Consider the following 24,930-nt stretch of genomic DNA (forward strand, 5'->3'; position numbering starts at 1 on the left):
AATCTTTCAGAAAACCCACTACAAATGCAGAAGCTCTCTTACACCAACATTACACATAAAGGAAGACTGAAACATGGAGACATACATATCTCATAAAACTGGAAGGGACTAGACTACAAGGTACCAGGAATTGTATCCCCAATGATATCACTTAACTTTATGATTGTGCTCTTACCTGCAACCATTTCAGATTTGGGGACGATTTACACCTCAAAGTCAACAGTACCACCACTGCAATGCGTACAACCCCACAGTACACTGACATTTTTATGGCGAACTTAGTGCAACACTTCCTCAGCTCTCGTCCCCCGCAAGTGCCCCTCATCTGCTTGTATTATACTGATGACATCATCATCCAGACCTATGGGATGGAGGCCCTAGAAGAATTCCACCAGGATTTCAACAATTTCCACCTAACCATCAATCTCAGCAGGACCACTTCACAGAAGAGATGCTCTTCCTAGACACTACACTGCAAATAGGTGATGGTCACAAACACCACTCTTTAATGGAAACCTGCTGATTGCTACAATTATTCATACACCTCCAGCTTTCATTCCGAGCACATCACACAATCCATCATCTACACCCAAGCCCTAAGGTACACCTGCATTTGCTCCAATCCCTCAGAGACAAATACCTACAAGATCTCTATCAAACATTTTAAAAACTACAATACCGACCTGGGGAAATGAACAACCAGATTGATAAAGCCTGGAGGATACCCAGAAGTCACCTACTACACGACAGACCCAAAAAAAAAAAGCAAGAGAATGCCACTGGTTATTTCCTACAGCCCCAAGTAAAACCTCCCCTATACATCATCAGGCATCTACAACCAACCCTGGATGATGACCCCTGGCTCTCCCAGACTTTGGAAGGCAGGCTAGTCCTCCAACCTGAAACACACACCAACAGCACCACCACCAACAGAAACAATAACCCAGGAACCAATCCCTGCAAGACACCTGGTTGCCAACTCTTTCCATCCTTGTGACACCATCCTAGGACCTAACCACATCAGCCATACCATCAAAGGCTCCTTCATCTACATACCTACTGATGTGATATGTGCTAGCAATGCCCCTCTGCCATGCACATTAGTCAAACTGGACTGTCTCTATACAACGAAATAAATGAACAGAAATCAAACATTGAGAATGGCAACATACAGAAACTAGTGGGAGAAGGTTTTTACCGTCCCGGACACACAGTTACCGACTTGAAAGTTGTCATCTTCAAACCAACCCTTTAGAAACAGGCTGCAGTGTGAAATTTCTGAACTGGAATTCATATGCAAATTTGACCATCAGAATGGGTCTGAACAGGATCTGGGAATAGCTCTGTCATTACAATAAGCAATTTTCCATGTTAGGTGTTCTCACCTTCTTCTCCACAAGCCCGACTGAATTAGCTCCCGATGCAACACTCATCTCCGTAGCCCTCCTACCTTGTTTTCTTTCACCTCACGCATCTGATGAAGTGAGCTGCAACTCACAAAAGCTTATGCAGCAATAAAGCTGTCAGTGTCAGTCAGGTGCCACTGGACTCATCAGTATGCTTGAGAGTTACAGGCGCCCAAGCAGGAAAGAGAAATTCCCCTTATGATACATCTTTTCGAAAAATGGTGGCTGGCCTCTGCCAAATCAGGAACTGCGGGTTGTTTGCAAACGCCGCATATGCGAACGTCTCCCAGGAGCGCAGATGCATGCCCAGAAACCCGACTGCTCCCTCCCGCCAGGCCAGCGCCGCGCCCGTGCAGAAGAGTGCGAGGAACTCGGAGCACAAGCCGGAGCGCCGGCCCGGTACCGTGCCCCAACAGGGCCGGGAGAGAGAAAACTCGACGGCTTCACAGCCCCCCCTCCCGGGAGGCGCGGGCGTTGCGCACGTGGGGGCCGGGGGGGGGGGGCGGGGAGCCGGGGGCCTGGCCGCTAGCGCGCGGCAGGTGCGGCGGAGCGAAGGCAGAGGCTGGGCTGAGCGGCTCCGGCCAGCGCAGAGGAGCCGGGGGAAGCGAGGAGCCGCCAGCCCCACTTGGGGGCGGCGGGAACCGGTACGCGCGGTGGGGGGAGGGCAGGCGCAAGGCCGGCGGCCGGTACCGGTACCGGTATTTCCTGAAGAGCTGGTCGGACTCGCGGAAGCCGTTGTTCAGCAGCATGTTGATCCCGGCCAGCGCCAGCTCCGCGTCCTCGATGGGCAACGGCGCCTCCTCGTCCTCCAGCGGCGCCGGCGGCCGCTGCGACCCGGCCATGACGGCAGGACCCAGCCGGCTGCCGGGCTCCTGTCACCTCCGCCGGGATGGGAGAAGGGGAGCCGGCCGGCGGCGCCGCCTACGGGAGATCCCGGGGGAGGGGGAAGGGGAAGGGGTGGAGCCTCAGCCCCGACTTCGCTGAGGCGCCCGGAGCTTGTTCACCCGCCGCGCTACAGCAAAGACTGTTCAGTAACGCGCATGCGCGACTGCCGCGCCTGCGCAGGCGGGTGTAAGTGAGCGAAACTGCTGGGCTGGTTGCCGGACCGCCCGTGCGGCGCTGCTCTGCCCGGGCTGGAACGCGCCTGGAGGGGTCGCGCGGCGGCGGCTGTGCGCGCGCGCGGGGCTCGTGCGGTCCGGGCGGGAGGAGCTGCGGGGCGGGGTTCCCTCGGTGCCAGCTCCCAGCCCCAGCGGCAAGGCGCGGAGCCTCAGCCGGCCGCAGCCGACACGCGCCTCCCCGAGCCCGCAGCGCGGGAGGATTTAGGAGCCTTTCCTGCAGCAGGATCCTTGGCTGCCCAGGATGAGAGGGAGCCGAGCTCAGTGCAGCGTGAAGGCGTGTCTCGCCCCCCCCCGAAGTCGGTCCAAAGAAAGCTCCTACGGCGTCCCACTGACGCCCTTCGAGGGCTGGCCCTGGGCAGGCCCGTAGCCTACAAGGCTGCTTACCTCTCCAAAGGCGGGTTACAACATAAGCAAGAGGATATCTCCGAGATGGAGTGTATCCGTACCAGCATCTACCCACTCACGGTGTATTAATGCAGCCTAATTTGTTAGATCCTGATACACATACCCTCCTACTCTGGGGTGTCCTCTTTTTTTGAGAGCTCAAATGTGGGAACCTTAACCATGCACACGGGGATTTAAACACTTCCATTTCACATGGCACCCAAGAGCATGTGTCCCAGGGACCCAGCTCCCTTCCAAACACCAAAATGCTTCACCTGCAAATTTCCTCAGACTATTATTTGACTTCAGTGCACAGGCTGAGTGTATCAGAGGGGGAGCCAAGTTAGTCTGTCCATGAAAACAAGAAGTCCTGTGTGGCACCGTATAGACAAACAGCTTTGGAGCATAAGCTTTCATGGGCAAACACCTGCTTCATCAGATGCACTGGAATGGAGGTTCTAGGGAAGGTCTAATTAGACAGGCTCCAGAAAAGAAGGGGCTGCAAATCAAGAGGAAGGCCAAAGTTGATGAGGTCAATTCAGTCAGGAAGAATCTGGCCCTTTTCCAGCAGCTGACCTGGAGGCCTGAACACCAAGGGGAAACAAACTGCTTTTGTAATTGGCCAGTGTGTCACAGTCTTTGTTCAATCCTTGATTGATGGTGTCAAATTTGCAAACGAATTGCAGCTCTGCAGTTTCCCTTTGGAGTCTGTTTTTGTGGGTTTTTTGTTGCAGGCTGAATGTGCGGAGTGGGGGAATGGTTTAGGGGATGATGGGGCAGGAATCCCAAGCAAAGGGCCGGGGGCAATTTGTGCCTGGATTGCAGGGGGTGTTCTAAAAGTCTCCTTCCTTGCCCCTTTACATCTTCTCAGGTCCTTCTCCCAGCCCTCCCACCCTTCACTGCATTCATGCACAAAGCACGTGCAGCAGCAGCAGGAGTACTCTCCAGCTGCACAGACAGCAGAAGAGCTATTAATAGTTCTGAGTCCCTGTGCAGAATCCTCTGTTTCCCTCGCCTGAAACATAGCATCTCAGGTTGCAGCAGCTGAACCCCCAAAGCTGTGCAATGGGGAAGCTCAGTCTCTCTCTGCATTGCAGCTTTCACTTTTCCTAATGTTTTTACATTTCAGTTTTTAAAGAGATTTTAGTGCTGGTGAAAGTGGATGAATTCTCTACCTTAGAGACTGATGTGTTTGGTTTTACAAATAGAGCAATGGCTTTGCAGCTCTCCTTATGCCTGGGATCTGCAACCAAAATAGCGAGAAGAGCCATTTTTTCAAATTCGGTTACAAAATCAATACTTCAAGAGCTGCAACGCACATGAATATGTGACAGCCCTTAATAAATAACATCAAACTGTACTTTTTGTAACCCCTATTTTAAGAACAGCACACACACAATGATTTGTTCGTTAGTTTAAATTACTTTCACTCCTGGATTGGAGAGCAAATGAGGACAAGGAAAATCCTGCACATAGAGATTGGCTCTTAAGCAGGAAGAAGCAATATCTGCATCAACCCTGCATGCCCCCCACCTCCCCATCCCCAGGCTCTGCCCCCCCTTGGCCCACAAACCTGATCCCCATCTCCAGGCTTTACCTGCCTCAGCCCCAAACCCAGCCCTCCCTGCATCCTCAGGCTGAATCTCTCTCAGCCCCAAACCTGCCCCTCCCCATCCCCAGGCTTAACCCACCTCAGGCAACAAGCTTCTCCAGCTGCACGCCCAGCCCCAAACCTGCCCCTCCCCATCCCCAGGCTTAACCCACCTCAGCCAACAAGCTTCTCCAGCTGCACACCCTGCCCCAACCTGCCCACTGAACCCAGATCTTACTTGCCCACCTGCTGCTCTTCCCCTGCACATGCTCTGGGTCTCCCTAGTTGTCTCCTGCTCCCTCCCCGTAACTTCTTAGGCCAGAAAGTGCCTGCAGTTTTCCCAGCCACTCCCTACCCAGCAGCGCCAGCACTGGACTCACTGGGTCCTGGGGCCAGGTAGGGTGCTGGGCTAGGTCCTGCGGGAGGTGAGATTGCACCACAGGACACAGCTGCCAGCAGAAACGGGGAGGGGCCACAGCTATGGAGCAAGGAGGAGCCGGGGAGCGCCGTGCTGTCCAGGAGGAGGCACTAGCCCCACGGGGAGGGAAGTGGCACTCAGCTCCTAGGAGGCCTCCCCAGCCTCTTCCTCCTTCTCAGACTCGGCCACCCCTCCCTGAAGTTCTCCTGCTCACTTCCCCCACCTGCAGCGCAGGCAGCTCCCTTCCCTGCTGTGCTGAAATGATGGAACTAAATTTAATTGGTTTAATGGCTGGATCCCTCTCACTGCCCTGCCAGCCATTAAACCAATTAAATTTAGTTCCATGATTTCAGCAGCAGCAGGGCAGGGAGACACAAGAGGAGTCAGTGGCAGCAGCATCTGGAACTGTAAGTGACTCTTTAAAGAGCTGCAGGTTGCTGACCCTTGCCCTATGCCATTCTGCTAATGGGGATCCCTGCACTCCTACGTATTCACCCGTCCCTGTCCTCACTAATGTACCTATGAGTGGTAGTGGGAATTTCTGCCTGTAGTTGACAGTAAAGCCTCACAACCATAGCAGAGCAGCCTTTTTTTAGTTCAAATCCAAATCATGGAGATCATTCAGTGAACTATGGACAAGTGTACTATCATAAAGATATCGTTGTAACTCCAAAATTTACAAGTGAACACACTTCTAAGCTTCCCCTTTTCCCCAAAAAAGGGACTGTTCTTCCTGCATTTGGCTGCGTTAATACACAAAACACTAGCCTCCTCACAGACCTGAAACCCTCTAAGACATTTTTAAGTGTAGCAAAATACAAATTTATTATCATCAGGGTAGGTACGGGGAGAAAATCAATTCTATGGAATGCTTTCCCTTACACCTCAGGGGATGGGACCAAGACCATATCAGCAGCCCTCAACATGGTGCAAGGTATGACTGATTAAGTTAGAATCACACTCAGGTGATTCTGGGGGGGCAGCCACTGACTGGAGCCATGTGATCACGGAGTCATTGAGTCCAAGAAGTAATGTAGAAATACACAGCCTGTGGGTTTCCTGGGAGTTACAGATATTCAAGGCTAACCCACCACTCTCCTGCTTCCATTGAGAAGCAAACAGCCCGCCCTCTCTCCCAAATTCATGCAGTTGCCCAACCTTTGTGTGTGAATAACTCAGTATCTTTAGCATAGGCCTTTGTCTTCAGCACTATTCTTCTATAGATCCAGTGTATAAAGAACTTGGATTCCTTGCAGTTTTGACTTCAGGCCTACCTTCTCTGGGCTATTTTGGCAGAGCTGCTGCCTCTAAATCTATGTTCTGTAACAGATGCTGGTGTTACTAGTCAGCAGCTAGTTGTCCATCTTAGAGTGAGGAAAGTAATTGCTTACCACTCCAGAAAAGTGTAAGTTCATGGAATAGTTTTGCAGCATAGGACTGCAATTCACCTGTACCAGGAGAAATGTATTTAAACCTCAGTGATCAAGCAATGTGATGTTTGTAGTGTGAACTGTACAGCCTATCTGCCATAGCTTTATAGTGCCTCTGTTGTGTGTTATAAACTGTGTTTCAGTCTTTAGTACTGATCAGCAGTTGAGATCAGCAATAATGCAAGCTGCACTGTGTATTGCATAGTGATAAGTGCTTTAACAGATCTGAGGATGGATTAAGTTTAGTACAATTTACACAGGGGACATGGATGTGGGATTCGGTTTACAAAATGGGCCGCAGTAATGAGAAAACCAGAATGAACAGAGCAACATATATGATTTGTACTGGTTAATCTCAGCTAATGTGACCTTTCCACTCTACCGGCCCCCTAAAGCACTGCTAGTTCTTAATGTCACTTTAGTCGTTCATAATCACAGGAAGTGCTTTTGTACAGTAATATTGTCTTTAGAGTCTTTGATTACTCATTAATTATTCTTCAATATACCTATTTGTAGCAATGTAGCATTGTTATCCCTTTTTTCAGACACAAAGATACATATCCATAGTTGCATCATTTTAATCTTACTTTGAAGATTTCTAATGCTATCATGCATTTGAAGTAAATTTTGTAAATAACTGTCAATGAAACATTGATTTTGCTGTAAAGAATCTCAGAAAACGGAAAGAGAAATACAGTTGGTTGGAAGTTGGACTTAATTATTTTTGCTTAACTCCAGTCCCAGATATCCTGTTTTTGAATCTTGATGTCAGTCTAATAATCTTTTCTTATAGTCCAGTAATTGATCACAAATGACCTATGTAAAGAGAACTAAAACTTTGTGCTGTGGATATGAATGGCTCACTAATGAGACAAGCACTTTAAAAACTATGTATGGCTATGATCTGAAGAAGTGGGTCTGTCCCACAAAAGCTCATCACCTAATAAATTATTTTGTTAGTCGTTAAAGCGCTACCGGACTGCCTTTTTGCTTTGATAGTCTGTAGACTAGCAGGGCTTTCTCTCTGTTACTAATGAGATAAGGAGATACTGGAGTTTTTCACCTCTAAGTCACAAATTCAGGGTTAGCCCAGTTTGGTAATGGCTATATAATGGTTCTTCAAAAGTCTATACTAAATGATTTATGTTTCCAGTCCAGTTTTTAGTGGCTAGAGACCCGTACTGTAAAGGCGCCATCACAGCTGGCTCTCATTAACACGTATGCTGATAGTCTCAACAACAGAGAGGCCAATCAGTCCACCATCAGAATTAAATTACCTTCTCTCCTTTAGAAGAGCTCCCTCCAATGCATTACAAAGAAGCCTGCAATGCTGTTGCCTGTCCTGTTCCTGTTTTTTGGCTATACAGATCTGCCTTTCAACTGCTGGACCAACATTTTTCACAGCCAATAAAATTCATGGGGCAATCAGGAATTGTACGCTTTAATTAACTAGCCAAAATTTTCACTCTAGCTGCCAGGATAGCTTATTTTTTAAAAGGACAAGAGGTGTATCAGTCATACCCTTTCAGAGCTATGAGACTAATTCATAGCTATCATGTGTAGTAAAGGAGAATCAGAGAGACTTATTACACTCACTTTGTACATGTCTTGTCACACTTCAGGGTGAACTGTTTCTGTGGACACCCCTTGAAATTAACAGACCTGCAGTTGTGGAATCCTTCTGCCAGGCATTGACAAGAGCAGAAAGCCCCTAGAAAATGAATTCAGATCTTTCTTGAAGACCTGATGAATGCCAGCTTGAGTTACTACCCAAAAACCTAGGAAATTACATTTACCATACTAGGGCATCCCGTCCTCAGCTGCCAGGACTCAGATGGGTCCTACTGTACCAGCATGTCATAGGTTTGAAATGTTGCCTCAGAGAATTTGATGATTTATCAATTTCTGTAAAGTTTTCTTTATTTTAACTCTCCAATGCCTGCAAGTTGTTGCAGCTGGAGAGAAGGTGAAGCAGACTGTGGAGGCTGCTGCAAAAGCCACAGCTCTGTGCACAAACGTGCAGGGGAGCGTACACAAGTGGTGAACCAGTTTGGAAGCCAACTAAGCCTTAATTGTCTTCAAGCCTGGCTACGCACATTGTGCACGCTCCCTTGTATTTTCCTGCACAGAACTGCGGTACACGCTTTAAGCAAAATCGCACACGCTTTGAACAAAGTCCCAGCTGCAGGGAGAAGGCAGGACAGAGCTGAGCTGAGCTCCCTGCGTGACAATGAAAATCAGCTCATGTGCCACTCTTGGCACGTGTGCTGGGGTGACCAACCCCCCTGATTTAAAGAAAGATACACACAGTGTTCATAAAAATAATACAGAGCTCTCTTGTGAGATTCGTAACTGTACAAGGGTGTGTACAATCAAGCCCTCGTTATCTTTGCAAGAACTTCATGTTCTAGTTTATGGACAAATATAATTCAATTATTAATTTTGAAAAGGGGTTAGAATTCAGGATACAAATGCCACTTTCAGGCAGGCCAGTCAGGGATGTTTTAGCAATGTCAAAGAATGTTTTCTTATTTTTTATAAATTCTGCTTTGTAAGAGTGATATGACAAGCCCAAGTGATTCTAAGGACTCATTGTCATTTGTAAATATCTATAGGCACTTGGTCTTTGGTTTGCTGCTGCAATATATGCCACCAACTCACACATGCGATAATGAAAGTCACTGCCTGTCATAGCTTTTCACTTAAACATTTATGAGGTGAGCTTTTCATCTGTTATCCTCATGTATTGTTTATAAAGCACAGCAGCCAACAAAAACTACAAAAAAAATCACACTGATCTTCATAAGTTGCTCCCTGAAATTTCCTTTTCATGTGATTTCTCATCTTTAGGCTGAATCTTGACCTTTGGTGACTACCTGAAGCAGCTAGTGAAGTTAGTGAGAATACAAAATGTGAGCCACAACCTTTTCACTAAAGCACTCCTGGTCTGTTTTTCAGTGACCTTCTCAAAGCAAGGGTGAAAGATAAGCAAAAGGTGATTCACAGGAAATGGGTACACTTTCAAAGCTGCCAGATCATGCCTAGATGTCCCAAATCTCCACTACTGGCAAGTAGACCACTAGTTCTTTTATTATGTAATGCTACAGGGATAACAACGTTCAGGATTTTTTCAGGTTTAGTGTTGCTCTGGACCCAACACTCACTCACTCAAAGAGATGAAATCATGAGTTTTACTTGTTACTGCTTCTAGTCTTTCTGGCACTGAGCAGCTTTGCTTTAATATAACAAACAATGTTTTTATATCTATAATATAAAACAAAATTCATTGTTATATGCACAGTCATACAGCTACTGTTTTATGCTGTAACATATGGCGATGGGTTATTTTTTTCCTATTTCAGGAGCAATAAATAACAGTTAAATAACAATTAGGTTTTTTGTTGTTGGGTTTTTTTGGGTTTTTTTTTTTTTGAGTCAACACCAAACCTACATGCATATTTCCAGAGAAAACAAAGGCAAAACAGATACTAACAACAGTTCTGTTCAGGTAGTAGCCACATGCTAGCCTGGTTTAACTACAATTACTTGGGAAAACTTCTTCCCATACTGAACAGTCTTATCTAAAGCACCATCACAAGATTAGAATTTTTAAAAGACAATGTAAAGTGTTTTACTTTCAGAACGCTGACTTCAGAAAGTGCTTAGAATTCCATCTTAGCAGGAGAAAAATACCTACATAGGCTGCTTCTATCACAGGGGACCTTAAATGCTTGAATCCAGTTAACAGACTGGTTCTAGTTATACCTGGATGTGGTTGAACGTCTCTACCGGAATGGTGCTCGGACATCCAATCTGCTCCCTTTGATGTTGATCACTTTGGCCGTGTGTGTGTGTGTGTGTGCGCGCACGCTCTCTTTGGACAGCAGTGTAGGCTCCTGGTTAGCCAACGTTTCAGACCTCGGAGAGCCCCCCAAGAACCACAAATCAAGCGAGGTACGAAGGCACTGGAGCCAGGTTTATTGATGTTGACGTAGGGTCTCCAACACCCTCATGAGTCTCCAATATGACTCAACAGTTTACACTGGTACATGCATGTGCCATGACAATGGATGCAACTCAATTGACGGCAAGGGGGCTCCATCATCCCCTAGGTCACTCGACACAGCCCCATTACACACATTTTTATACACAGGTATAAACAAGTTAGGTATCCAGGTACAATCCCCCTCATTGTAATTCATTGACACCCCTTAATGTAACTAGATCTACTCATTAACTTGGGGGATAATGATGGTACGATCAAAACAACACTATCCATCATTTTGTCATTACAACGTGTTCCTGAACTTGGGTAGCAATATACCTGGTGCTAAGCTGTTATCTATGGGGAGGGTATGGGGAGTGCATGGTACTAATCAGGATGTGTTTATGTGTATCACTAAGTGCCTGGCTCTGGGTGCTTTTAGGTGTTTTTGTGGGCTTTTAGGCCCTGTGACTTGTCAGCTCTGTCTCTTGCTGCATTCCTGTGGGCAGAATCTACTTAGCACAGTTTTTGCTTTGACCTACTGTTGTTCAGGCTTGAAGCCTTTAGTTTTGCTGCATGTTAACAAGGCATTGACTGTTGTTCTAGGCCTTCAGCCTTACACCAAGCCTCTCATTACTACACTGGATAAAGCACACATGCTCTCTCTCTCTTATTTGCAAATATGCCTCTAAAATAATTTAAAAAGTGCCATGATGCTTGTGATGGAAAACTGATGATCCGTAAAGCTTTAGGTAATTATGGCAAACATTTCAGCTTTAGTAAACTCAGTTTAAATTAATGTCTTGATAATGTTAATGTAATTAACATGCATAATAAATATCATACATGTAAGTCATAGCTAATAATGGCCAAAGTGTAATAAAGAACTCAAAAAGGCTCACTCCAACTAAGGGCTATATTTTCACTCATTTAACAATATTTTATCAGTACGTTTTTCACAGTTGTCAAGTACCTTGATGCACTAATATGAGTTCATAAGGAGTTAAAGTTTATTCCCATTTCTCCTATCTCACTTTGGGGCTTTAGACATATATAGTATCTTAAATATTCAAATGCTCACACCAGTTTGACTCCCAACACTGCTCTACAGAAATAAAAAGCCAGCAAAGAGTGAAACATCACTGGGTAGGAGATTGTTTTGTGGGGTTTTGCTTTAATTTAAGTGGTTTAACTTTGAGATGAGATTTTGGTATCCCTAGCACTTTCTGGTTAGAGGAAGGGGCTGGGAGAGTTTGGGTGAAAATGCCTCTGAGTAAACTAGGGTTAGCATATAAAAAAGAGGACACCCCTGAGAGGGAGCTTATCTGTATGAGTGTTTCCCAATTCACATTGTCTTAATGTGTCATAATATATCTAGTACATTATGACAGTGTGAGTTGGTAGATACTGATCCACTCCCTCCCAGGGGTGTCCTCTTGTTTGAAAGTTCAGCTGTGGTGGCCCTAAGAAAACCAATCAGTCAAAGTCAATGAACACAGCAACAGTTATCCATCCTTGGTAGGTTGGGACACTAACACCTGGTAGCTTAATTCTTTACATTTAAATTACTCCTTTGTGGACCCAGCTGGGAGGAGATGGGTGACATAAATTTACCTTTCAGTTGGGAGAGGAAGGTCAAAATCTATGTGGTCAAAAGCTGAAGTACACAGAGGGGAAGGAACAATTGACTGGATAGCTATATGGGTTCATAGAGCTGACCTTCCTAAGGCAAGGAGCCTTGAATTCTCTGTAATGGATGGATAGATTTCTGCCTCCTTCAAGACGCCTAAACCCACATTTCCTCTCCCGGAAGTAGCTAAAAGCACATCCTTTCTCTTTTTTCTAAATATAGCTGCAAGGGGAACCCACTTTAATATTTAGGGAGGAATAAAAGTCTTGGGATTAGGGCACAATTCTTGTAGGAAAGAGATTCCAGCAGAAGTTTCTTATGTAACCTTGGATCAGGCATTGAACTCTGTGCAATGCTTTTTCCCCATCTATAAAATGATAACCATAACTCACATTAACTCAGTGTGGCTCTTTATCCCTCCCTAGTGCCTGTACCACAAAAAAGATGTTTCTCAGTCTGCTTCTTCCTACAAACTAATGGACTTCATTCTTTAGCTCAGGCAGTACAGTCTCATCTCTTAGAGCCAGTGGTTCATTCCCCCCAAATGACTTATGAATACTATTTTTATTTACTGTCCCTACTACCTTTAGGGATTGTGTACACATTTCATATTTTATTACCAAATACATCTCAGTAATTAAGCCTTCTCAGAGTAATTCATGACACATTTGGGAGCCACCTCCATCTTCCCACCCATACTTATTTTCAGTCTTACTCCTTTTTGTAACCAGACATCACTAAGATCTGTCAAAAGTGATAGCCACATCATTTGCTTTCATCACTGAATTAAGCTGCTACATTTCTAATAAAGTACATAGGAGATTCTTCTCCACTGGGGGACAGTCCTGTTAATAGTGTATCTCAATAATCTTGAGGTGTCAAAAAGGGTGAGCTTTCTCCTTTGCATATGCAGGAATCTGAACTTCAAAAATCCCAGGTCCTGTCTGGTTTAGTTACATATAGTTTGAAAAATGACACCCTCCCCTCCCATACATGGTGTTCCGTGCATCCTTGAGTATATTGAAAAATTAGCTTGGGGGCTTGCATGCAAAAACACAAAAGTTGACTTTTCCAAGATATTGTTCCCTACCTCAAAAGGCAGAATAAAGTCTGAAAATACTCTGAGGGGCAGGAGATGTCTCTGACTGCCAGCACTGTTGTTTCTAGTTGCTGGGTTATCATCTGTGAAACAGTGCTGGACACTGAAAAGTTTTGCCTTATTCTCAGACAAATAACTGGCTGTGCTCTATAATTTAAAGGAAGTGAAGAGACTCATCATTTCTTTTTGTAAGTCCAAGATAAGGGGCTCTTCCTCTATTAATTCTGTTAAATGTGTGCATTCAAGCAGGATAATTTTGATGCACAATCAAGGGATACTAATCTTCAGTTGCAACAGCTGGGTAGCATCAATCATACTTAGATAATCTTTCTTCCAATGTCTTTCATTTTGTCATCTACTCTTCTATCAAAAAAACAAGTGTTTTGATAAGTGTTTGTCACCGAACGGGCCCTGAATTTTGACAATAACTATACTATAGAAAACAAAAAGGCAGTCCTGTAGCACTTTAAAGACTAACCATATAATTTATAGGTGATGAAATTTCGTGGGACAGATGCACTTTTTCTGTTCTGGAAAATTATATGGTTAGTCTTTAAAGTGTTACAGGTCTGCTTTTTGTTTTGTGAAGATACAGGCTAACACGGCTACCGCCCTGAGACTATACCAGAAAAAGTAAGGGAAATTGTTGTTGTAATTTGATGGTATAATTTTTCTTCAAGAAAAATAAGATTTAACAGAGGCTTTAACACATTAGTAAGCTATTGGATGGTCAACCGGAAAAACACTTTGTTTTAGAAAAATTCTAAGATTAAATTAAGCAAAAATAAAGACCTTACCTGCTGTCTCTTGCTGCTGAATGAAAGCATCAGACCCATACATTTCAGCTATACACTCTGGGCCAAACTCTGTTCTCAGTTACTCTGAAGCACTCTAGGCAGATGTGATTTTTTTATTTTGCTTGCTAGAACGTATTCTAAGCATCTCCTTACTTTACAAAAATGACCTTCAATTCTGAACCCTCAGTCAGCTCTGGGTTGTGAATAACAGAATTTATATAGCTAACTATTTAGTTATATTTATAAATCAGGTATTTAAATTCTGTATAATATTATTGTACTCATGCCACTCCTGGATATTAAACGTGAAGAAGAGCTCTGTGTAAGTTTGAAAGCTTGTCTTTGCTTACAACAAAAGTTGGACCAATAAAAGACGTTGCCTCTCCTACTTTGTATTTCACTTTTAAATTCTGTCATTTGAACCAAAGGTAAAATCTTTGCTTCATGGAATCAGGGGCAAAATTCCCTTTGACCTCAGTGTGTAGTGCCTGCAAAATGTAAAGCAGCCAGGTTGAGTATCCTTTGAAAAAAAATGCCCAAAATGGATTTTGTAACCTGTGAACAGAAGTGATAACATGCAACACCTAGTGACAGTGTACAAACCAACCCAGCCTTTATTTTGAAAATGTTGCCCTAGGTATTTATTCTCCTTCTGGTACTTATAATCCTTCATACTAGATCTAGCACTTGAGGTTTCAAATAAGTATTGGCATTTATGCACTTTCTCTGGAGAGGTTTTTCTCAGCTTAAGGCAAAATTTTCAAAGGTGTCCACTGGTTTTGATCAGCTCAGTTGATGGATGTACAGCTTAGCACTTTAATGGGTCGCCTTCTGCCCTCCACAGACATATAGCATTTCTCAAGATGGGCAGTCACCAGATGAAGGACCCAAATGAATGAACCCTTGAAAACACTGGTCTTTGCTATCAAAGAACACCAGGACCATTCATAACTATGGAAAGGCATTTCCTGGGAAGAGTAAAACATAGCTTATATTTTGCAAGAAAAACATTACACTCAGTTAAAGTGAAATGAGGAAGTCAAGATTGTGTGTGTGTGTAATGATAATTACAAGTGGAACTAATAAAGTTTATTTATTATTATTTTATTATCTCAACTAATGTACAATATGGCCCATATTCAAATACGGCAGAACCAGTTTTAACAACCTAATCTTTCTTAAAACAATTTTGGATCCTAAATGCTTAGAACATCTTAGACAGAATACTGCCCTTACACATCACATGTTGGGTGAGTAGTTCAGTGTTAAGTCTTTAGATGCACCATATAATTTCATCAACATCTGTCCATGAGGCTTAGTGTCATGTATCATGAAAGCTTATTTGACTGTGCAGTATAGTGTACCCATTATAAACAAGCAGTCCTGCATCACTTTAAAGATTAACAAATCTGTATATTAGATAATGAGCTTTTGTGGGTAAGACCCACTTCTCCAAATCTGTAGCAGAGAATAAGAATTCAGAATTTATATAGCAGGGAGTGGAGGAAGGAAGGAGGCAGAAAAACAAAGGGGAGGAGTCATCTGTCAGTGGAAGAAGTAAATCAAGTTAACTTAAATAAGTTAATTAAATTAGCTTAGTTTACAGCTTCCACTAGTCTAACGACAGGTGAGTCCTAATCCCCTTTTTTCCCTTCTTTCCTCTCTCCCCACCCCCCCAACCTCCTGCTATAGAAACTTTGGAGTCTTATCTCCTGCTCTAGATCTGAGGAAGTGGATCTTACCCACAAAGGCTTGTTACCTAATAAATAAATGTGTTTGTCTTTAAGGTGCTATAGGACTGCTTGTTATCTATGATGCTATAGACTAACACAACTACCCCCTGAGTCTATGTACCCATTATGCGTAACGCTCAACAGTAATTATGAGTCCACAGTCAGGAAAGTTATACTTTTTTGCAGACCATTTTTCTTAAGTGGCTCTTCCACATATACTCCAAAAATATCTTTTTTCCTCATGTGTGCTCTTCATTTTTTATTCATTTATTATTTGTCTACATTATTTTTTCTCTTTGTTCTCAGAAATTATTTTACTCAGTTGCAACTCCTCCAGCCAGCAGTCTCTCTCTCTCTCTCTCTCTCATTTTCTCCCTTCCTTTCACCTGGGTATTATTTAAGAGTTGTTAATGACACACATCCCCATCTTTTAATCGCACCCCTTTTTATTCTATATTTCTTTCTTGGAGAAGGGGTTCAGTTTAGATTTCCCCTTAGATTTGCAAGCTTCAAATCAGATGCGTTTGGAGGGGTGGAAGTGTGTGTGTACACACTCATCTCTCCAACTCATCATATTGGTAATGAGTTTGGCACAGGATCATTGCACTCACTGAGAGAAGGACGCTGGAAGGGTGGGGAAATACTACTGTGGGCTGTGAAAGCCATTTCACCTGCATCCAGGGCTCTTCTTAACATCATGATGAACTGTTGTATCATCAGCACAGAGATCCAGGCAGCTGCCCACACTACCCTTAAGTAAACCAGTACAAAAAGACTGAGTAACAAAAGCATTAATAATCGGGAGTTTCCCGTGTCATTGGAAACAGGGTCACTTTCACTCTTGCATGACTCTTCCTTTATTGAGCTCCACTGATAGCAGTGTAGAAAGATGTTTCTTTAGTGATGCAGGCTAATTATTTATTGTGACTGAATTTTATCCAAAAGCTGCTTCCATTTTCAAGGGCTTTGCACAGCAGCTTTTCTGATCCTGTCACAGCAGGTGCATTGGGAGCTCAGTTGTGCTGGAGCCATGAAGGCAGCCCTCATCTGCCTCTCTTCTAGCTCTAATTAGATGAAGGCCGAGGAGGACAGCAGGTGGAGGCATCAGAGTCAGGGGAGAAGAGATTAATTGGCTAGATCAGAGGCAGAAAAAGGGAGAACAAGAATGAGGAGCAGAAGCAGGACAGACCTGGAGGAGATTGAGTGAGGCTGGAGGGACAGCACAGGTACAAAGAGTAGTGGAGACAGGAGAGAAACTGGATGAAACAGTGAACAGATGAGAGTTTTTGGGCAGATTCACAGTAGGACTTCATCATGAAATTAGTGCACAGTGTTATTATGGAAGGAAATATGGGCAGCTGTTGTAGACACCCGTGATTTTAGTGTTAGCATCACGGTGGGGAGGGCAAACGATCATAGTCCCTCACTTATGTAGGTAACAGTGTAATTGAAGCCCATGGCATTCAGGCATTACTGAGTCACGTAGAAATTTTTTGACACATTCTACAAGTGCTATGACTTACACTGAACACACTTGTACATGATGTCAATCAGCACACACCAGTGTAGCCAAATACTTTCAAGCAGGCAGAGCTACAGGTATCCATATAGTTTGCCTTCATTCAGGTATGCAGCAGATTGCTGAAGTGTCAAAGGGTTCTAAATAAAATAATTAATTCACTTCCCTTAGAAGTTAGGCTTAACATTTTTGCCAGGATTTGCTTGCTTCAGAGCATCTCTGTTCAGACAACTTACACATGTAGTAACATTACAGTGCTTATTAGTGCCCGTCAGGATTTGTTAGTAATTGTTAAAGACAGTGATTCTTCCAAAGAACCAGACATTGTATTTGCATTCGCTATTCATCTCCCAACAGAATTCTTAGCACGTGTATCAAACACAACTATTTTCATGCAGGTTTTCAAAAATACATTTATTCTTGATTTTTTATTTTCTTTAGGGTTTTTGTACCCAAGTTATTATGAGAAATGGTATTGACAGCAATAAAACCACACTGATGACAAGGTATATCAACTGGAAGTTATAAATCTGTTAATTACTGTATTGCTAGTCTGAAAATTATCCAAAACATTTCCAACAGTTGTTCTTATGTATATTTTTAAATGTTTCAACCATGATGAAAGCCTCCATGTTTTTCTTTACTATAACAGTTTAATTTAGCTATTTGAGTTATTTTGATCTTCACTTATTAAATTTTGCTGGTCAAGTTATGGTAGCAGTAGTTCAGAATGGCATATATCATTTGTGTTTGTTCAGTTGTCATAATTTAAAGGGCCTATCCAGTAAAGCAAGAAACAGGCGACAGAAATCATTAAGCTACATAAATAAGTCATATGGAAATGTGGCTAAATATACGACAGAATCTCATTTCAAACATACAGGGATTGTTTAGGAAAGATACTTGCATGATTGCCAGACCTGCACTTGAAGGCAAATCCATTGCCCAGCTCAGACAGAGCAGTGGGCAGATGGGAGGTGGGTCAGATGACTAATCTCAAAGAAAAATATCTGCTTTGTGGAATCTGCCCCATTCCGATGGCTATAGTGGCCCTGTAGTTCCCCTTAGACCTGCCTTCTCCAGAAAGTGATTTTGTAATCTTCAGCCATAAACTAATGACATATTTAAAGCAAATTCTAAACTAAGGTCTTGTAGGCATAGCAATGTACAACTGTAACTGTCACTAAATTTAGGATTAGCTTATGCCTGTTAAATGGTTTCGTTACTACTAAAATGGCTTTTTCACAGGTCCAGTGTTATGCTAATAGGTCTGGCAATCTGGAAAGCTGTTCGTTTTAGGAGAGCCACCAGTTTTCAAGCTTCAATAGCCTCCTGTGGGAGCCTTCAGGAAGGCTCAGACTAGGTATAGGAAGAGGGAAGAGGCTGAACACCAAGACCGAAGCGTGGAATTGCCTCTCTTTGCCTTCTATACCTGCTGCCCATGATTCCATCTGTTCTGGTCTTGATCACTGAAGGGACAAGGCTCTCCCTTATGTTTCCCACTACTGTAAGTGCAGGAAACTGCTCCCATGGGTCCACTGACAGTAGATTGCAGGGACTTGGTGTGATTGTGATCCAGTTTAGTTATATGCCTTTTAAGTTCAGATGGCTCTGAGGTGCAGAATTCAGATCCAGAATCATAACTCCCTACAGTTTAAAGGCGCTTGGATTCAGGTTTTTATTTTGGCCAGAGACAGGGAGACAGTTTCTGCCACAAAGTTCTGAGCCAGAAATGAATCTTCCCAAGAGGCCAGGGGACAGGATTGGGAACCAAACCAGAGGCCCTGATCCTATCTTTTCTTTCAATGAAAGTATTTGATTTGGATGAAGTTGTTTGGAGCTTGGGTTTAAGCTGATTACATCACAGGTTACACAAAGAGCACTGTTGTTCTCAGAACTGAGTAAATATGCAAAGATTCAGCCTTATCAAAGCCGTGCCAAGGGCTTTAAGCTTAGTCACATAACATCCTTTGTAAACATAAGGCGCTCAGCTTTTCAATGTGCCACAGAAAAGACATGTGCTTCAGCTGGTATTCTTAATGGACAGGCAAAATAGGCAGGAAGAGGTGTGGAAAAGCTTTTTGGGGTGACTAATTGATAGTTGCAGCTGCAGACAGATGTGTGTAATTAGCTGGTAGTTGCATGCATGTAAATTTGGTTATCTGACGTTACAGGCCAGATGTTTTCTTGGAGCAAAGAAGGGAGAGACCAGTCAGAAAGCAGAAAAAAACATGGGAGCGTGGTAGCTTCACACCATCCTTCTTCCTCTTCCTGATCCCCACAACCCGGACATGGCTAGGGCCAAGTCCACACTAGACCTTGAAGTTGATCATAGATGTGCAATTACAGCCATGGCAATTGCATAGCTGGAACCAACTTCTCTACAATTGGCTTACCTGGCTGTCCTCACTTAGGGAGGTCAGTGCAGTGAAACTCTCCTCTCAACCTCCCTTATTGCTCATGAGATTAAGCAGTACAGGGGTTGACTGTTGACCCCTGACAGTTTGATTTTGTGCATCTCCACCAGGTGCACAATATCGAAACCTGGAAGAGAGACTCTGACAGGGTCAATCTACTGAATAGTGTAAATGTACCCTGGAAGTTTGCAGGGGAGTATCTGGCCTCAGAAGAGTTGCAGCCACAGAGAATCTGTTCTGTGCAGCTCCCCTGATAAACCAAGGCTGGGAAAACTGGCAGGAATCAATGCTGATCAGGACCAGTGGGAGCTGTGCAGCTTGACTCTAGGGGTACATGGAAAGCAGTACAGATGCACAGGATCAGAACCTGATTTTTGAACATATTTTCTGTGCTGCAGGGTTTAATGGTTGGAGCTTGAATTTATTGTCCCTGGAGAGGAGCATGTGCCAGTCACAGTGTTTGTCCATGGGAGGCCATGAGGCCCTGCCCGACTAAGGAAAATGTTATTTTGAGTCTTCATAACAAAGTCACCTTAATAGTATCTTTGATATATATATATATATATATATATATATATATATATATAAAATGTGCAATTTCCAGAAGAAGAAACAGGATCCCAACACTTGAGTGGATGTAAAAGACCAAATCCTTATCAGTATAAATCAGCATTGCTCTGAGAATCATGCCTACCATCTCTTTGAGGGAATTTCCGTTTACTGGGGATGGCTTACCCTTTTCATTCATTTTAATTAATTCCTTTTGAAGATTACTAGAGATTTTTGGTGCTATTTTGTTTACATTCTGGTTCTCAATACACATACAGATCACTTGGAATCATGTTTTTCCCTAAGAATGCCAGAGGGCCCCATGTTGCCTTCAGTGACTAAGGTTTGGGAACAGATACCTCCTTTGGCCAGATACTGTAAAGTTACAAGAATCTGAATATTCCACTTACGGCCTGAGCCTGCTCTCACAGCAACGTAAAGGAGCAGTAACTGAAATCAATTGACCAGAGCCTGAACTAGCATATATCAGTTTAGCTGTGGAATCCTTGGCTGATTTTCACCAGGTGAGGATCTGGCCCCCCTGGGTAAAATAGCAGTCCTGTGGAAAAAATAGTATGTCATGTAATTATGGACTTTGTCCCCATTCTAACACATAAACTACCGTTTGTAGAGCCCCTCTGCTGAAATAGCTTAAGGGTCCTTACACTGCCTCCAGAGGTTGTGATACAGCTGGATCCATGTAGCATATCCTGAAGTCCAGGGTTGGCAACCTTTCAAAGAGCCATATTTTTTGTTTTTGCCTTTGCCCAAAATATTTTTGAGAGCTGTCTTCCTCCCACCAGGGGCACATGGAGACATTCCAGCAGCTAGTGGTTTTTGGGAGTAGCAGGAGGCTAAGGCATGAAAGTAGCTTGCCTGGGTCCTGCTACACCAATGGACTTTTACCAGCCTGGAGATTGAGGTGACTGGAAGAGGCTCCAGGATTGACCAGGCTATCGTGATTGATGGGTTGGTGACCAATGTTTTCGAGTGTAAGGAAGTGAATAAATTCTGTGTTTTCAAGAACGGCTGCCAGCCAGGGGGGCAGCCAAAGAGCTGCCTTCACTAGTCCCTGCCACAGTTCATCCTCTGTGCAGTTTCCCTACGCTTTTTCCACTCCTCACCCACCTACAGAGCAGTAGGACTACACTGGCTACGCTGTCACATAACATTCCATAGCCGTGTCTACACGTGCACGCTACTTCGAAGTAGCGGCACTAACTTCGAAATAGCGCCCGTCACAGCTACACGCGTCGGGCGCTATTTCTAAGTTAACTTCGACGTTAGGCGGTGAGACGTCAAAGTTGCTAACCCCATGAGGGGATAGGAATAGCACCCTACTTCGACGTTCAACGTTGAATTAGGGACCATGTAGTCGTTGCGCGTCCCGCAACGTCGAAATTGCGGGGTCCTCCATGGCGGCCATCAGCTGAGGGGTTGAGAGACGCTCTCTCCAGCCCCTCAGCTCAATGGTGGCCGCATGGAGCGGCCCCTTAAAAGTCCCCTCCCCCTCCCTTCCTGTGCAGGAAGCTGATGGAACGTATAGGCGGCAGCCCAGACACGTGGCCAGCCTGCACGTTCCTCAGCCAGCACAGCCACCCACCCAGCTGCGATGGCTGCCCGGCAGCCCCCCCAGGGGACCCCCCCCCAAGGGGAGCCAGGGCAGCCAGCCCAGCCAGGTGGGCAGCCAGGCTGGCAAGTGGCAGCTGGGCCCCTCCTGGACGGAGGCCGAGCTGCGGGACCTGCTGGGGCTCTGGAGCGAGGAGGAGGTGCTCCAGGTAATGGGGAGCAAGAGGCGGAACGTGGATGCGTTCGCTCGGCTGGCCGACGGCCTGGCTGCCCGGGGTCACCCTGCCCGCACTCCTGATCACGTCAGGAGTAAGGTGAAGGAGCTGCGGCAGGGTTACTCCCAGGCCCAGGATGCGGCCAGCTGATCTGGGGCCGCCCCCGTCACTTGCCCCTTTTACAAGGAGCTCAGGGAGATCCTGGGCCCCCGGCACACCTCCTCCCCTCCGGCCACCCTTGATACTTCGGCCGACGAGCCCCAGCAGGCCCTGCAGCCGGAGTCCGTCCCGGAGGTAAGCCCCGCACCCCGGGGGCCGCCCCCGGAGCCCACCCCCAGGACATCGCGGCAGGAGGAGGAGGAGGAGGAGGAGGAGGGGGGGGCTCCTCCTCCACAGAATCTGGGCTGCAGATCCTCCTCCTGCCATCCCGGAGCAGCAGCCGGGCCTCCGCCCCCCGGGGATCTCCAGACTGTGGGAGTGCACCAACAGGTATGTACCCACCTCTGGTGTACACCCCTGGGCTTGAGGGGCGGGGGGTAATAGATATGTGTCCAGGGCCCCCCACATGCTCACATGGCCATGGCCCCAAGGACAGCAGGGCCATGTCCCTCACAGCAGTGCATCAGCCCCTGCCCCCCAACACCCCGCACGACAGTGCCATGCCCCATCCCCGGGGCAGGGGGGAGCGGAACCTCGAGGGGCCTCCGGGAGGAGGGGGTGGGACACCCCGCAGCAGCAGCAGCAGCAGCAGCAGCAGCAGCAGCATGTGATGGAGTGGGGGGAGTGCAAAAGGGAGACTCAGGCTACATATGAGCAACAAGAGCCGAATAGCTCCCGGGGCAAAGGATGATCCTGGGGCTACAGCTGGCAGGTGACACCTCTGCCCTGAACAAAGAGGAGGGAGGAGCCGAGCTGGCTTGGAATTGGGGGGGGAGGGCGGGGGCCACAGGTAGAGGCTAGGGGAAGGGAGAGCTGGAAGGCAGCCAGCCTGAGGAGGGGGAAAGCTGCACCCCAGAGGGGCACCCCTTGGGGTCTTCTCCCCAGGACGGGTTGGAAGGACTGTCTCTTCCGACAGCTGGTGCTGTCACTCCTGGGAGAAACTGGGCATCTGTGGCCTAAGAAACCTCTCCTGCTGTCAGACCCTGCGGGGTGAAGTGAGAGTCGCTCCCACCAGGGGACGGGGTGCAGTGCAGGGGGACCCCTGAACCCCATCCATCACAGCAGCATCTCCCGGGGATGGGGATGGGGAACCTGCAGCACAGGGCTGGGGGGACAAAGGCCACGGCTCGGGGCCCACACTAACACCTGTCTCCATTCTTCTTCCCCCCCTCCTCTCCTGTGTCCCGCACCTGCACCACCAGAAGGACCGGAAGAGAGCGCCGGCGAGGCATCAGTGGTCCCGGAGAGCCCTCCGGGACCATCGCTCCAGGCCAGCCCCTCGGCCAAGGACCGACCGGCCCCACGGCGGGCTAGACGGCGGACCCCGCGCCACCATCAGCTGACGGCGACGGACCCCCAGCTGCTGGCCATCCACCGTCGGCAGCTGGAGGTCGCGGAGCAGCACCTGCAGCTGCAGGAGCGGGCGCTGGCCTGGCGCCAAGAGGCACGGGGGGCCTACATGGAGACTTTCAACCACCTGGTGGACTACCTGGCCCCCCATGCCGCGCCAGCCGCCACAGCGCCTGACGTGCCTGCTCCACCAGCCGCACCACCAGCTGCTCCGCCCGTCGCCGTCCCGTCTGCCATTGCCCCGCCACCCACCACCGAGGGCCGGAGCGCCAAGGGACCCCTGGAGCCAGCTGAGACTCGCCGGGCATATCTTCCGGTCCGGCCCGCCCCCAGCCAGCCCCGGACAAGGCTGCGGCCGTGGTGGGGCTCCCAGCTGCCCACGCCCAGTGCCGGACTTTAGGGGCGAGGGGCCCGGGACGTGGCCCCTCCCTTGTATATAGTTTGAAGTTATTATTTTGTGCCCCCCGTTTGCCCCGTCCGCCCCATGTAAATAGTTCTCCCCGTTATCCTCCCTGGTTTTCTTTTTATTAATGAGGACACTTTTTTCTTACTATTGTTTTATTTGTACATATTACTTTGGTTCCACATGTTGTATATAGTTTGTTCTTGTTTTATATATATATAGTTAAAAAAAAAGAGTTCTCAAAGAAAAAGCAGTTTAAGTTCAGCCACAAGTGCGTGCTGTCATTTGTCCAGGAAAAGTGGGAGGGGGGTGCGGTTGGGTGCTCCATGGTGTGGGCGTTGGGGCAGGAGCGTGGTGGAGGAAGGGGCGGGCAGTGGGGGGCCTGGCAGAGTTCACCCCGCGGCCTCATCATCGAAGTGGGCCCGCAGGGCCTCCTGGACCCGGGTCCCTTCGGGGTCCACCTGCCGACTGGGGGCAGCGGGTGGCTGCACGTCGGCCCTGCCGGCCTCCACAGCCCAGCCCTGGAAAAAGGCCTCCCCCTTGCTCTCCACCAAATTGTGCAGGGCGCAGCAGGCACCCACAATCAGGGGGATGTTGTTGGGGCCCGCATCCAGGCGGGTCAGGAGACATCTCCAGCATCCTTTCAGGCGGCCAAATGAGCGCTCCACCACCTGGCGCGCGTGGTTCAGGCGCTCGTTGAAGCGCTCCTGGCTAGCGGAGGGATGGACCGTGTACGGGTGTATGAGCCAGGGCCGGAGGGGGTACGCTGCATCTGCGATGACGCAGAGGGGCATGGTGGTGTCCCCCAGAGGGATCTCCCACTGGGGGATGTAGGTCCCCGCCTCCAGCCGGCAGTACAGGCCCGAGTTCCGGAAAACCCGGGCGTCGTGGGTGCTGCCAGGCCAGCCCACATAAATGTCCTGGAAACGTCCCCAGCTGTCCACCAAGGCCTGGATGACCACAGAATGGTAGCCCTTTCGATTCAGGTATCGTCCTCCACTGTGATGCAGGGCGCGGATGGGGATGTGAGTCCCATCCAGAGCCCCGAAGCAGTTGGGGAAGCCCAGGGTGGCAAAGGCCGCGATGGTGGCATCTGGGTCCCCCAGCCTCATGAGCCTGTGCAGGAGCATGGCGTTGATGGCACGCACAACCTGCAGA

At 46.9% G+C, this 24,930-nt stretch overlaps 2 protein-coding genes across 5 annotated transcripts in view; both read right to left on the bottom strand.

Annotated features, from left to right (window-relative positions):
* TTC39C (tetratricopeptide repeat domain 39C) overlaps nucleotides 1–2,343 on the bottom strand; it is a 68,782-nt gene extending 66,439 nt beyond the window's left edge. For 2 of the 4 annotated variants that reach the window (XR_012644185.1, XM_074985821.1), the window contains exon 1: nucleotides 2,103–2,343. Coding sequence is in view for 1 of the 4 variants with exons in the window: in XM_074985821.1 (XP_074841922.1) it covers nucleotides 2,103–2,248 (146 nt within the window). In the remaining 3 variants the exon portion in view is untranslated. The remainder of the gene's footprint in view (nucleotides 1–2,102) is intronic. The other 2 variants (XM_074985823.1, XM_074985822.1) reach the window with 2 other exon arrangements.
* Nucleotides 2,344–17,457: 15,114 nt separating this feature from the next.
* Nucleotides 17,458–24,930, bottom strand: part of LAMA3 (laminin subunit alpha 3) — a 240,268-nt gene continuing 232,795 nt past the window's right edge. The window contains exon 79 of the mRNA XM_074987282.1: nucleotides 17,458–24,923. The gene's annotated coding sequence lies outside the window, so the exon portion shown is untranslated. The remainder of the gene's footprint in view (nucleotides 24,924–24,930) is intronic.

Source organism: Carettochelys insculpta, chromosome 2 (assembly GCF_033958435.1).
Source record: "Carettochelys insculpta isolate YL-2023 chromosome 2, ASM3395843v1, whole genome shotgun sequence".
Taxonomy (NCBI): Eukaryota; Metazoa; Chordata; order Testudines; family Carettochelyidae; genus Carettochelys; species Carettochelys insculpta.